At 44.5% G+C, this 15513-nt stretch overlaps 1 protein-coding gene across 1 annotated transcript; it reads right to left on the minus strand.

Moving 5' to 3' along the window:
• Positions 1-932: 932 nt before the first annotated feature.
• Positions 933-4109, minus strand: LOC135973896 (uncharacterized). The gene is made up of 2 exons (XM_065559224.1): positions 3136-4109; positions 933-2141 (listed from the first exon to the last, which is right to left on the minus strand). Exons 1-2 carry the CDS (start codon positions 3710-3712, stop codon positions 1666-1668), a joined length of 1053 nt encoding a protein of 350 aa, XP_065415296.1. The 5' UTR covers positions 3713-4109; the 3' UTR covers positions 933-1665.
• Positions 4110-15513: the final 11404 nt, after the last annotated feature.

A 15513-nucleotide genomic window follows, 5' to 3' on the forward strand; every position in this document is an offset into this window, starting at 1 on the left:
CCCTGAAGTGCAGTGACACCCGGTTGCGAGCTGCACTGAGTGTACAGAAGCGAGTGGCCATAGCCCTCTGGAAGCTTGCAACGCCAGACAGCTACCGGTCAGTCGCGAACCAGTTTGGGGTGGGCAAATCTACCGTGGGGGTTGTTGTGATGCAAGTAGCCAAGGCAATCGTGCTGCCAAAGGTAGTGACCTGGGAAACGTGGAGGCGATCATAGATGGCTTCGCAGCGATGGGATTCCCAAACTGCGGTGGGGCCATAGATGGAACTCACATCCCTATCCTGGCACCGGACCACCAGGCCACCCAGTACATTAACCGAAAGGGCTACTTTTCCATGGTGCTGCAAGCACTGGTGGACCACAGGGGACGTTTTACCAACATCTACGTGGGATGGCCGGGCAAGGTTCATGACGCTCGTGTTTTCAGGAACTCTGGTCTGTTTAGACGGCTGCAACAAGGTATTTACTTCCCGGACCACAAAATAACTGTTGGGGATGTGGAGATGCCTATAGTCATCCTCGGGGACCCAGCCTACCCGCTAATGCCCTGGCTCATGAAGCCCTATACTGGCGCCCTGGACACTGAAAAAGAACTCTTCAACTACCGGCTGAGCAAGTGCAGAATGGTGGTGGAGTGTGCTTTTGGCCGTCTCAAGGGGAGATGGAGAAGCTTACTGACTCGCTGTGATCTCAGCGAAACCAATATCCCCATTGTTATAGCAGCTTGCTGTGTGCTCCACAATCTCTGTGAGAGCAAGGGGGAGACCTTTATGGCAGGGTGGGAGGTTGAGGAAAATAGCCTGGCTGGTGATTACTCACAGCCAGACAGCCGGGCGATTAGAAGAGACCAGCGGGAAGCGCTGTGCATCCGGGAGGCTTTGAAAGCAAAGTTCCTGAGTGAGCAGGGTAACCTGTGACTTTATAGTTTGTGTACTGAGAAGCTAAACCTGCCCCCGTTTCTTTACCCAGGTAATGTTGACTATCCTATCCAGTTACATACCCCCTTCACCCCCCCTCCAACACACGTGTCGAAATAAAAATAGTTCTACTTTGTTAAAGCACACCGTTTTCTTTAATACTGTTTTCGCAGGAATTTTTTAAAACTGGGACGCAGACTGTGGTGCGGAGCGGGTGTAGTGTTGTGACGCGAATGCAGCTTCTAAACTCAAGGATTGACAGGCTCCGCTGCGGTGGGATGCTTGTTTCAACGGAGCCTGTCAACCCTCCTGATCGGGACTGTGTGTATGGGGGGTCTATTTGACTTTGTGGCAGGGGGAGGACGGTTACAGATCCCATGCTGTGTGGCTCTGTGATCCTGCCTAAGGACCGGCGCTTAAGATCTGTAACTGCCCTCCCACGCCACAAAGTCACAGAGCAACCCACCCCCCCCAACATTACATCAAAACAACCTCCCAGACTAACCGGGGCAACTAGTCACTGCATCACTGCACTGTGTATGTGCCCTGCTGCTGTGCCTGCCTCCGACTATGTACCCTGCCAAAGGAGACTGTCCTGTCCAATTACCAACCCCCTTTCCCCTCCTCCTCCAAAAGAACATGATTGAAACAGTAGTTAACAGAAACGAATTTTTTATTATCAACTACACATGGCATTGGGAGGTGAAACTTGGATGGGGGCTTGTGTCAGGCGGGAAGGAAAGAACTTTTCAAATTTTGGGAAATGAGAGCCTTCTGCTACTAGAGCTCTCTGCAGGGGTGGAGTGAGACTTAGCAGGGACTCTGCCGCCTCTCCTTCTTTGCACTTTGGGTGAGGTGGGTATGGGACTTGGTGGCGGGGGAGGGCGGTTAGAGATGGACTGCAGCGGGGCTCTGTCCTCCTGCCTCTGTTCCTGCAGAACATCCACAAGGCGCCGGAGCGTGTCCGTTTGCTCCCTCAGTAGTCCAAGCAGCGTTTGAGTCGCCTGCTGGTCTTCCTGCCGCCACCTCTCCTCCCGATCCATGTTGGCTTGGTGCATTCGGGTCAAGTTCTCCCGCCACTGGGTCTGCTGTGCTGCCTGGGCTTGGGAAGAGGCCATAAGCTCAGAGAACATGTCCTCCCGTGTCCTCTTCTTCCTACGCCTAATCCGCGCTAGCCTCTGGGAGTGTGATTCCAGGCTAGGTTGTGAGACAGTCGCAGACGGGGCTGTGGAAATGGGAAAAAGGGAGTGAATTCCTCAGAAAGATAAATGTAGTTGTGAACAAAGAACATAGTCTTTCTCTGTGAACAAGACCATGCACAGCACCTTTCACATGCGCACTCAGCACAAGGTCGAATTCTCGGCCTTCGCATTCAGTGCCTGGGGTCTTGAACAGCACATTTGAGAAGCAAGGCAGCACAACGGAATTTCTGTTGCAGGCAGACATGGTAAGCCGTACACTTGTGGCAGTTTAAAACTTTTATATTACCACTGGCCTCATTTCACATTTAAATCAATGTCAGTCCCTGCTGCCAGCAATCCGGCAAGCGGGAACTCTGCCCCTGTCCCACCCCCTCGCGGCTGTCCCCGGGAACGATCCCTTTCGGCTGCCCCTCTCCCGCCTCCACCGCGTGGCTGCAAACCAGCGGTTACAGTTCTGTAAAGGAACGGGAAAGCAGTCCCAACACTAACATTCCCCTACCTAATTAAAAGCAGGTCACCATGGCCGACATCACCCTGATGAGGATCTCCGAGAGCGACAAAGAGAGAATGCTCCGGGAAAGCCTCCAAAGACCAGGGCCGTATGCCGCCCTGCTGTGCAGAGCAATGATCCCCGAGTACTTGATAATCTCGTGGCGCGGCAACGTGTCGTACTTCGAAGGACCCAATAAGGCCGCTCTCCCCAAGAACCTCATGCAACGGCTTTCAAGTTACCTCCAGGAGAGCTTCATCGAGATGTCCCAGGAGGATTACTGCTCTATCCCCGGACACATAGACCGCATTTTACTGTAGCTGCAGTAGCAGGGAATAAACAGTAGAGCGGCTTGTGCAGGACAATCACTGAAAACCGGACATTGCTAGATTTCTTTTCAAAACTTGCACTGCCCCTTACTAAACCGTTAAGCGCCTAGGGCACACTAATCATGAACAACCCATTCTTTTAATTGTTAATATTCCTGTTTTGTTAAAAATAAATGTTTAGATGTTTACAACACTTACTGGCTGATCCTTCACCAGATTCTGTGTCCGGGGTAACGGCTGGGGACGCTTCGTAGGGGATCTCTGTAAGGGTGATGAAGAGATCCTGGCTGTCGGGGAAATCAGCGTTGTGAGAGCTGCCGACTGCCTCGCCCTCCTCATCTCCTTCCTCATCTTCCCCGTCCCCTAACATGTCCGAGGAACCAGCCGTGGACAGTATCCCATCCTCAGAGTCCACGGTCACTGGTGGGGTAGTGGTGGCGGCCGCACCGAGGATGGAATGCAGTGCCTCGTAGAAACGGGATGTCTGGGGATGGGATCCGGAGCGTCCGTTTGCCTCTTTGGTCTTCTGGTAGCCTTGTCTCAGCTCCTTGATTTTCACGCGGCACTGCGTTGCATCCCGGCTGTATCCTCTCTCTGCCATGTCTTTAGAGATCTTCTCGTAGATCTTTGCATTCCTTCTTTTGGATCGCAGCTCGGAAAGCACGGACTCATCGCCCCACACAGCGATGAGATCCAAGACTTCACGATCAGTCCATGCTGGGGCTCTCTTTCTATTCACAGACTGCACGGCCATCACTGCTGGAGAGCTCTGCATCGTTGCCAGTGCTGCTGTGCTCGCCACGATGTCCAGACAGGAAATGAGATTCAAACTGGCCAGACAGGAAAAGGAATTCAAATTCAAATTTTCCCGGGGCTTTTCCTGTGTGGCTGGTCAGAGCATCCGAGCTCGCACTGCTGTCCAGAGCGTCAACAGAGTGGTGCACTGTGGGATAGCTCCCGGAGCTATTAGCGTCGATTTCCATCCACACCTAGCCTAATTCGACATGGCCATGTCGAATTTAGCGCTACTCCCCTCGTCGGGGAGGAGTACAGAAGTCGAATTAAAGAGACCTCTATGTCGAACTAAATAGCATCGCAGTGTGGACGGGTGCAGGGTTAATTCGATGTAACGGCTCTAACTTCGACATAAACGCCTAGTGTAGACCAGGCCTCAGAGTATGAATAAACAACCCCCCTGAGTGATAAAAGCACCGGTGTGTACAGCACTATGTTGGCGGGAGAGCTTCTTCCATCAGCATAGAGCATCTTCACCAGACAGGCTGCAGCGCTGTTTGTGTAGACAAGCCCTAACTCTGAATGTTTCGAACAAAACCTTTAAAAACAATTTTTAAGGCTATGGCTGCAATTCAGAGCCCACTGAATTCAATGGGAAGTCTCATAGTGTCTTCAATTGCCTTGTACGTGTCTTAGTTCAGTGGAATGAATCCATTATGACTGTTATGAGAGACTGCACTGCTGAAGTTATTGTGACCCTTCCATGGCTAGGAGAATGTATTTTTACTATTGACTCATCACAGGTAAATTATTCCCCCCCCACCATTAAAAACAGAACAATGCATGTATTATTTGGTACCTCTTTCTCCTTCCAGAAACCCCTTTACTAATGTAAAACATTTCTACTCGGGTGGCTATACCACAGAAGCAGATCTTTCAGAAAGAAGTGCAAGAAAATAAATAAAAGAATTTGGAGTTCAGTTCGGATCAAGTTCTGGGCAAATGTTTGAGGGAGGTTGATTTTGTCTCACCAAATCACCCCCACCAGGTAAGAGTAGCTCCCAGATGGAGCCCTTGGAAGCTACTGCAATACAATGGGAGTTATTTGTATGGTATAGCACAAGCAAAGACCTTTGGCTGCAAACCAGTTTGCCCACCCCTTGATTTTAGGTTGAAGGACTGATGAGATCACTTACTAGAAAAGAGAGAGTAGCATCCAATGTTTCTCTCAAACGAATTACCTGGCACATTAGAGGCAGAAGAACTCCCTTGGTGAGTGCTATTATTGGTGCTGATGGTTCCACATTTAAACAGTGTAGGTGTGAAAATTCCATAGAACTAGCAGGACCACTGCAAAGAGTAACGCTTATTTCATCAAAGCTGGTTCTTGTTACCACGGGCAAAGCAGGGATCTGTCATCCATTACTAACTACAATAAGTAAACCTGGTGTATGAACAATCTAATAAAGAATGTTGTTGCCTTGGGCAGTTGCTTATGGATGTTGCCTACTCACAGGACCACCATGCTGATCAGTAGAATTCCCTTCTCCATCTGAAAGGATCATGTGCTCATGTTTTCCTGTTACTAATGTAATGATTTTCTCACAGTCACAATATAATTAGTCTTTATAATTAACATGTGTTTTGCTGGCTATATTTTTCTTAACACCTCTTCAATTATCTAATGACTGATCATCATAAGCAGTCAGTTTTGTTTTAGAGCACCATTCTAGACCACCACTATATTATTAAAGGCATATACATTTTAGCCAGCGCAGCTTGAATTTACTTCTTACTGTCGTGAAATGAAGATGATCCATTTTCTTCTCATCTATCTTTAGAGACATTCACTTGTTAAGGTACTATCTAGGTCATCTCTCAAATACTGCATGCTAAATTAAATTCATTGCCACACTTATACAATTAATATAGATAGGAAAATAGTATACTACTTCTAGAGTTACTATCATTTTTCACACCAGCATCATGATGGATTCTGAACTGTGTCGATACCATGATCGTAAACGTGGGGGCTGCGTTAAGGGGTTTTCCTCTGTAGCTTCTTATGATTAAAGTAGACAACTGGGAGTCAGCTTTCTATTTCCACAGACTCACTGACTGACCTTGGGCAAGACTCTTAAGAGGTCTATGCTTTAGTTTTCCCATCTGTAAATTGGGAACATTTTAAAGAATCCTTATTGAGGTTGCAGGAACAAACCATCCCGATGTGTAGAAAGAATAGTAAATATGGCAGGCGACCAGCTTGGCTAAACAGTGAAATCCTTACTGACCTTAAACACAAAAAAGAAGCTTACAAGAAGTGGAAGATTGGACAAATGACCAGGGAGGAGTATAAAAATATTGCTCAGGCATGCAGGAGTGAAATCAGGAAGGCCAAATCACACTTGGAGTTGCAGTTAGCAAGAGATGTTAAGAGTAACAAGAAGGGTTTCTTCAGGTATGTTAGCAACAAGAAGAAAATCAAGGAAAGTGTGGGCCCCTTACTGAATGAGGGAGGCAACCTAGTGACCGAGGATGTGGAAAAAGCTAATGTACTCAATGATTTTTTTGCCTCTGTCTTCACGAACAAGGTCAGCTCCCAGACTGCTGCATTGGGCAGTACAGCATGGGGAGAAGGTGACCAACCCTCTGTGGAGAAAGAAGTGGTTCGGGACTATTTAGAAAAACTGGACGTGCACAAGTCCATGGGGCCGGATGCGTTGCATCCGAGGGTGCTAAAGGAGTTGGCGGGTGAGATTGCAGAGCCATTAGCCATTATTTTTGAAAACTCATGGCGATCGGGGGAGGTCCCGGATGACTGGAAAAAGGCTAATGTAGTGCCCATCTTTAAAAAAGGGAAGGAGGAGGATCCGGGGAACTACAGGCCAGTCAGCCTCACCTCAGTCCCTGGAAAAATCATGGAGCAGGTCCTCAAGGAATCAATTATGAAACACTTAGAGGAGAGGAAAGTGATCAGGAACAGTCAGCATGGATTCACCAAGGGGAAGTCGTGCCTGACTAACCTAATTGCCTTCTATGATGAGATAACTGGCTCTGTGGATGAGGGGAAAGCAGTGGATGTGTTATTCCTTGACTTTAGCAAAGCTTTTGATACGGTCTCCCACAGTATTCTTGCCGCCAAGTTAAAGAAGTATGGGCTGGATGAATGGACTGTAAGGTGGATAGAAAGCTGGCTAGATCGTCGGGCTCAACGGGTAGTGATCAATGGCTCCATGTCTAGTTGGCAGCCGGTTTCAAGCGGAGTGCCCCAAGGGTCGGTCCTGGGGCCGGTTTTGTTTAATATCTTTATTAATGATCTGGAGGATGGTGTGGACTGCACTCTCAGCAAGTTTGCAGATGACACTAAACTAGGAGGCGTGGTAGATACACTAGCGGGTAGGGATCGGATACAGAGGGACCTAGACAAATTAGAAGATTGGGCCGAAAAAAACCTGATGAGGTTCAACAAGGACAAGTGCAGAGTCCTGCACTTAGGACGGAAGAATCCCATGCACTGCTACAGACTAGGGACCGAATGGCTAGGTAGCAGTTCTGCAGAAAAGGACCTAGGGGTCACAGTGGACGAGAAGCTGGATATGAGTCAACAGTGTGCTCTTGTTGCCAAGAAGGCTAACAGCATTTTGGGCTGTATAAGTAGGGGCATTGCCAGCAGATCGAGGGACGTGATTGTTCCCCTTTATTCGACATTGGTGAGGCCTCATCTGGAATACTGTGTCCAGTTTTGGGCCCCACACTACAAGAAAGATGTGGAAAAATTGGAAAGAGTCCAGCGGAGGGCAACAAAAATGATTAGGGGTCTGGAGCACATGACTTATGAGGAGAGGCTGAGGGAACTGGGATTGTTTAGTCTCCAGAAGAGAAGAATGAGGGGGGATTTGATAGCAGCCTTCGACTACCTGAAGGGGGGTTCCAAAGAGGATGGAGCTCGGCTGTTCTCAGTGGTGGCAGATGACAGAACAAGGAGCAATGGTCTCAAGTTGCAGTGGGGGAGGTCCAGGTTGGATATCAGGAAAAACTATTTCACTAGGAGGGTGGTGAAACACTGGAATGCGTTACCTAGGGAGGTGGTGGAGTCTCCTTCCTTGGAGGTTTTTAAGGCCCGGCTTGACAAAGCCCTGGCTGGGATGATTTAGCAGGGAATTGGTCCTGCTTTGAGCAGGGGGTTGGACTAGATGACCTCTTGAGGTCCCTTCCAACTCTGATATTCTATGATTCTACGATTCTATGAACATTACTACCTAATTCATCACAGTTTGTAAAATACTTTGCAATCCTCAAGAAGGAAGACACACACTAACAAGGCCATTGTTGTCCTTCTCTGGTTATATTACAGTAGTATCATAGGGTCCTGATGGAGATCAGAACCCTGCGGGGCTATGGGTTATACACACACATATAGGAAACAGTCCTGTCTCAAAGAGCTCACAATCTAAAGATAAAGGAATATTTTATCACCATTTTACAGATGGTGAAAACCAACATTTAGTGATTTACCTAAGGTAAGAGCTGGATGTTAAACCCACACCTTTTCTATCCCTTTCCATTGGCTAAAGCACATGGTTAATCCTTCTGCCCAAATGCTCTCAATCTGAGATAGTAAGTGTGTCTACTCATTCCTTATATTTTGTACTGGTGGCCTACATCATGCCCTCCCTTAAGAAAAACCCAAGAGGGTGGATTGTCCTTGAGGAGTTTCCTTTGAATTCTCCTGTTGGACAAGGGTAGGCCAAGGATTGCCCTCCCAGAAAAAGCATGGGGTTGGCTCAGAATCTAGGGTGATCAGTTGGAGGCCCAATAGCTCACTGGCAGGAACTCCTCGGCTCTCCATTTATGGTGAGTGTCACAGTGTTGAAGTCTCTTCATAAAAATTAATACAGCCCTGGAATATCAACTTTTTTGTCAATTCCTGGAAGGAGGAGGATTTCCAGATCAACCAAGGGCACTAAACTCTGTGGGGTCTGGACTAGAGGCAGGCAAGGGGTGATGGGTACCACAGAGGCAATATGGATTTCCCCTATGCTCCCTCTCCATGTCGATGAAGAGACTCTTCACTTGAAGATTCTATGCCAATGAAATCTGAAGATTGTGAAACCAGGAAAATACCCATTCATCTCTGAGGGGTGTAGAATGACATGTTGAATCCTAACACTGAAGTCAGGCAGGGGCTGTGCAGATTTGTTTGAGATTTTAAAGATATTAGAGATTGTGCTGCAAAAAAGATTCAAACTAATTGTCATTCAAGACTATAACGAAGGCTTATGGATAGTTTCTCTCGTCAGTTTCTACCAGACTGACCATTAATTCTGGGACTGACAAAGAGTACCTAAGCAGATCTAGTCTGTTTGTGACAGGGAACAGCATTTTTAGATATCACCACATTGGAATGAATAGTCGATAGATAGGCACAATGGGGGCTGTGGGAAGCGGTGTGGGCCGAGGGATGTGCTGGCCAGTGGGAGCCGCGATCGGCCGAACCTGCGGACACAGCGGGTAAACAAACCAGCCTGGCCTGCCGGGGGCTTACCCCGGCAGGCCGTGTACCAAAGGTTGCCAATCCCTGGATTAGAGGATCACAATGGTTCCTTCTTCAAATATTTGAATCAGTTTCCCTTCTGATTTAAAGTCAGTTTAACTTTCTGGTTCTCAGACACAAGACTCGTGGGTTTGCAGAGAAGTCCTAAAAGGAGATCGAGTTTTCATCGATCTTTAGAGAATGATGAAATTCACAATGACTGAAGTGCAGGAGAAGTTGAAGTGAAATTCACACAACTTTCAAACCCCACTCCTCCTACCTCAAAATCCTCTGCGCAGCCATTGCACGGGTTGGCATAGCCACCATATCTGGGTAATCAACTGTTGTGATCACTCCCCATACCATCCTTCATCTCATCCTACAAGAGGCAGATGCAGTGACTGCCTCAGCAGCAAGATTCCGTGTTCTACCACTACCCACTGCAGGACTAACGTGGCATGAAGGCCTTATGCAGACTACAGGGTGAATATCACCCACGAATTATTTTTTAATATTAAGGCCTTTTTTCTTTTTGCAGTAGGCTCCTTGCACCCAAGCACAGCCCTGTTGACTGCAGCAAGGCTCTTGTACACAAGCTAAATGTAGCTTGGGCTCCGGTAGCCAATAGCCTGGTGGTTAGGATTCTGAATCTGGCTGAGGAGGAATTTGAATCTGGATCTCCCACATCCCAGCTGAGTGCCCTAAACACTAGGCTCCTAACTGTGAGAATCTTTCTTGATAACAAGAATGGGGACCCAATAATAGTAACAATATAAATTCCCAGACTCAATTTAGTTCCTAAATCAATTGCATTTTTTTGTTATCCTTTTACACTCCCATGGAATAAAGATGGCTGAAGTACAGGTTCTTGCCAAGGGTATATTTTCTGATTAAAAATCAGACCAGACATCAGTTCTCCTTTTAAAAAATAAAATAAAATCAAAACTAAATTTGTTACTTTAACTGACTTTTTCTTTCAAGTTCAGTAGCATGATAATTAGGGCAGCAGTGTGACCTGTGTTATGCATCCAGGTAGGGAATTCAAGGGATGTAATCTACCCCTTGATCCTTTGACTTAACTACTTACGCTGTGTGTTGGGGAGGGAGGGGGGGAATATCAGTCTCTGAAGCTGGTTCTACCCTTCCCGGTCCTACAGGTGGGCACGGAATGAGTGGTCAGAGCCTAGATTCCTGGCCCACAATGGACCAACCTGTACAGCTGTGCTAGGACGGACAAGGAAGTAATCTGTGCCAGTGTAGGGCAGGTGCAGATTACTTACCCTTTGGAAGAAGAAGGGAACTAGGGACTCAGATTCCAAGGCCAGAAGGGACCATTGTGATCATCTAGTCTGACCTCTAGTATAAACAGCCCATATGACTTCCTCAAAATAATTCCTAAAGTCTATTTTTAAAAAGTCTTATCTTGATTTAAAAGTTGTCAGTGATGGAGAAGCCACCACAAACCTTGGGAAATTGTTCTAGTGGTTCATTACCCTCATTGTTAAAAATGTGCGCCTTATTTCCAGTCTGAATTTGTCCAGCTTCAACTTCCACCCACTGTGTTAGACCTTTCTCTGTTAGATTGAGGAGCCCATCATTAAATATTCGTTCCCAGGTAGATTCTTACAGACAGTAATCAAGTCACCCCTTAAATATAGTCTCTGGTCTGCTCCAGAATCAGCACATCTATTACCCTTTATTCAGGATTTGTGCAACAGCAACAATCTAACCCTTAGTTGCACTGAAGGTTCAGGTGCACAAATCTCACATGGGATACTTTTGTTTATGGACCAAATCCTGCACCCTTAAGTTAGGCAAACCTCCCACTCTCTTTCATTGGGATTCAGGATTTTCAGTAGGAGTGATGCCTGAGTAAAGACTGCAGAATGTGGCTCAATATTTCTTGATTTTATTGGAGTCATCATTTCGTCTCTGCTTCTTACAAGTGCTAACAGGTTTGAAAACAACCAGTCACAGCCAATACATTTATTTTTCTTTTAATACATCATCAGCTGGCTTTCTTTATCTTGCATTGACAAGTTATTTCCTCTGTAGTCAATGTTGTTACCTGCACTGCCATGCTGATGTGATGTTTCACTGTTTTTTCCTCCCTACCCTGAGTTTCCATGGAAGTAGTTTATTATTATCGTCAAGGATGGACAGTCCAAATACATTTAAACAAGGATTATGCAGAATTTTTGCAAAACAAGCTTGTAGCTGTCTACTTCTTCCAGCAAGATTTTATTTAAATAAGCAGTTTTCATACCAGAATACAGGAACTAAATTATCACTGATACAAGACAATGTTATTTTTAGTACACCTAGCAAAGCAGAAAACCTATATTGGAAAGTTTTCAGTAGAACACAGAATCTTACTCAAGCTGTTATAGTGGATGTGACATTTTTATCAATATAAGTGTGTCGGGGGAAGGGAACCAACCCTAATCAAATCTGCCTTTTTAATAATTGACTTGATTATAATTTTTTTCAACAAAATAAAAAGCAAAACAATGGGATTTACTATTCCAGATTTGTATTGTGCCCAAATAGGCTCTGATCCTGCAAAGATTTACATGCATTCAACAGGACTACTTGTGCTTAACATTAAGCATGTAAGACTTTTCAGGATTGGGGCCATCGGAACATGGTGGGGGGAAGGGAGGGGAATGTTTTCAACAGCTCAAAGTGGTTATTAGACATCCGCCTCCCATTGATAGCCAATGTGATACTAACTTTCAAAGGGAGTTGGACACCTTAATCTCTTTGTACCTCTGAATGTCTCCACATGGTCCCAGCCCCAAGGACCTTGCAGTATGAGAGCCCAATCCAACCAGTATTTGGACACTGATCCTGCAAGCTTCTCCATGTGGGAGAATCTCTGTGCCTGCATGGAACCCCACTGAAGTAAATGGAGATGTGCCCCCATCAAGCAGTTTGCAGGGTTAGGGTGATGGACTCTACCTCAAGGCCACCTACTTGTGACCACTGGGGAGAATAAAACATAATACATTTGCTATCATTCTCTTTTTTAATAACCATCCTAGAGAATTTAACTGAGAATTATATTCCTGCTATAGAGTTCCATAAGAGTGTAAAAAAAAAAAGTCCAGAGACAAACCAGATTCTATTAAATGCTGCAGGTTTCAGAGTAATTCTTTAGAACCCAAATGGTTTCATTCCTCCAGGATATGTTTTATAAGGCCCTTTTATAAGGGCAAAATCATTCTACTTGGGGGTGCACAGGGAACCGCTGCCTAACTGTGTCCAGTGGCTAACAGCCACTCATATCCTGTTCTCATCCCAACTCAGAGTAATCCATTGGTTCCGCTCCTGGCAGTGTCCTCTGCTGCTATAAAAGGACAGACTTCCAAATTATTATTTCAACTTCACTAAATTTCAGCACCAAAAATATCAAAGACTGTCCCTCGGTCCTTCCTGAAAAGTCTTATGGAGTTTACCAGGGATGAAACAAATATAGTCCTATAAAGTCTTCAAAAATATCCAAAATCGGACTTAAGCATGCAAGTAAATTCACCCCTAATTCAGCAAAGCACATACAAATATACTTAAAGTTATGTGCTCAAGTCCCATTGACTTCAGTGTGCTTATGTATGTGCCTAAGTCTTCACTTTGCTGTACTTTGCTGAGTACAGAGGGACCGAAATATGTGCTGAAAGTTAAGCATATATTAAATGTCCTGTTGAATAGGACTTTAATAAGTTCTATTGAAAATGACTCCAAACACTTATAATCTCTTTTTAATAAAAAAAATTGTATGTCTACAAATTTTTTGAACCATCCCATAGAATTCTATAGTAGGGATACAATTCTTCATTACATTCTACAGCATGATTCAAAGCTAATTAGGGAAAGGTTATAATTTTCTACTAAATTGTATAAGACTGTTCCATAAGATACACTTTACCATAAACCAATCTTTGACTTGCTACATCTTTTGATTTTAATTCCTTTTCAATGATGCCGTTTTACTTGATTTCTTTTGTATCTTATATTTTACATTAAGTGCCTGATTCAAAGTGCTCTTTACTTTACTTGATTCATGCTCTAGCCAAAAATCAAATCTTATTCTGGGACTGAGTGATGTGGTGCTGGGGGAATTCATTCTTGATTTTCAAAATAAACTTCACATTAATTTGTAAATTGCCATTTAGCGGCTGATCAACACTGACATACATGAATTTCCCAGGCAATTTGTGAATTTCCAGTGTTACTTCTGCTGCTAAGACTATTAATATGAATTGCATTAAAAACCTCAGCTTCCATTGACTCTGTTAGCACAGTCAGAGCTTTCATTATAATTTTTAACTTGCCATTTGATAGATTTGTGTTTAACACTTGTGGGGTTTTTATTAAACTGGCATTCCAAGTGCCACGGCTACACAACCGACAATGTCACTGTTAAAAGCTTTTTGCTTTTGTCTTTTGAACAGGCCGCTTTCATTTCACAGATTTTTAAAATATTGAATGTCTTTTTGAAATTGGGAAGAAACTGTGCAGAGTGTGAACATGGGAAACCCTCTAAGACCAGTGGTGCTACAGATTTTTCTCTCTCTCTCCTCTTCAGAACCCTGTAGATGGAGCCCTGAACTAAGATCTTGCTGCATCTCTCGCACAGATTGACTTCCTTTGGGTTGATGATGATTGATCGTGTTGTTTTCTTCATTACTTTAAACCTAATCAGTGCTTGGTGTAATTTGAGTAATGATTGCTCATTATTGGCAATTGTGAAGTTTAAGGCTTTCTTCATTTTACCTCACACGGCAACCAGTTGGGAGATGTTAGAGTACCTCCCCATTTGTGCAATATTGGGGGGAGAGAGAGGCATGGGGGAAGCTTCATCTCAGTGATAGCCAGGAAAAAGCAAATAGTTTTGTGGAAGTTTTATTATTGTGCTTTTTATTGGCAGGTAACTCCTAGAGTTACCCGCTCAAGATCAGATCTGCTCACGTAAGAGACATTTCTCAGGCACTGTCATTCAGGTCTTACTGAAATTCTTGAGTTCAATAAATCATGCTATTTCCTCACACACCATGTCTTATAAAGTGAGATAGATGCATTTCCAAATAAAAGCTTGCTGGGGGGGGGGGGGGAGGGAGGGAGGAAGGAGGGAATAGGATAATGAATGGGGATCATACATGGGCCAAAAATATATTGTGCATCATTAACAAACTGCACTTCTAGCTCTGTTATTTTAACTAAGTACAAGGGGCTTTTGTTTTCAAGTGGAGTGATTGATTTACTGGTTTTAAGCTTGGTAAGCACAGAAAGAGATGCTCAGATTTTCACCACTTAGAGGACGTACTACAGAAGTCAGGCTAAGCGTTTGGTTGCTCATGCAGATTCATTTATGCTGAAATAATTTTTAGGACATCTCAAATCTACAGAAGTCAGAAAATTTCGGAGTCATATTTGCTGGAGTTAGGACAGTGTTCTTAAGACAAAATTTTTTCTTGGGCCTACTTCTGCAGTTAAATCACTATAAAATTATAGGGACTATAAAACCACTAAAAATCAATGCATTTACATCACTATAACAAAGGGCAAAACTTCTCTTTTCAGCCATGTTGCTTCATGAAATATTACATATTTTGCAGTTTAAAAAAAACAAACCCATTTAGTCCAGTTTGGGTAAAATATATGGAGCTAATCCTAGATATGACTTATTACTCTAGTTCACCTCTAATGCTCTCCCTTTGATGTATTTATATAAGTGACTCTAAATATATATTTACAGCCCCATCATCTATTGGAAATGTTTTATATTTGGTTTCATTTTACATAAAAAAAATCACACTAACCAAAAAACATATGAACCTCAATTTGTTCTACAGTAAACTAGCTAATTTTGAGGTGAAAAGGTGTCTAACGGTATCAATGGAGCTTGCATGGCGCTATTCCCTTTTTGTAATTCCTCGAGGCATTTTGTAGTAGAGAAAGCAGGAATGCTTTCTCTCTCTACCTTACTGAGCTGACATCTAACAGCCAAGAGCGTAGTATCAGTGACATACTCAGTAACTGAGGTGTCTTCAAATGAGGAGGTTATGAGTTTCCTACCCGACATGATCACACTCAGCCTTAGGGGCAGTCTCAGTGCACGCAGCAGCACTGATAGAAAAAGTCTTAGCAACAAACCAGGCACTTGCTGGAAGGGACAAGATATCTCATTTGCTTAAGTTAGACCAGAGGACACGATGTGGATAAATATCAGCTCCCCCTCCCCCCCCCGAAAGAGACACTGTCTACTATGACTGTACAAGTAAAAATAAATACATTCTGATGGTTCTAAC

Source organism: Chrysemys picta, chromosome 10 (assembly GCF_011386835.1).
Source record: "Chrysemys picta bellii isolate R12L10 chromosome 10, ASM1138683v2, whole genome shotgun sequence".
NCBI classification, from domain to species: domain Eukaryota; kingdom Metazoa; phylum Chordata; order Testudines; family Emydidae; genus Chrysemys; species Chrysemys picta.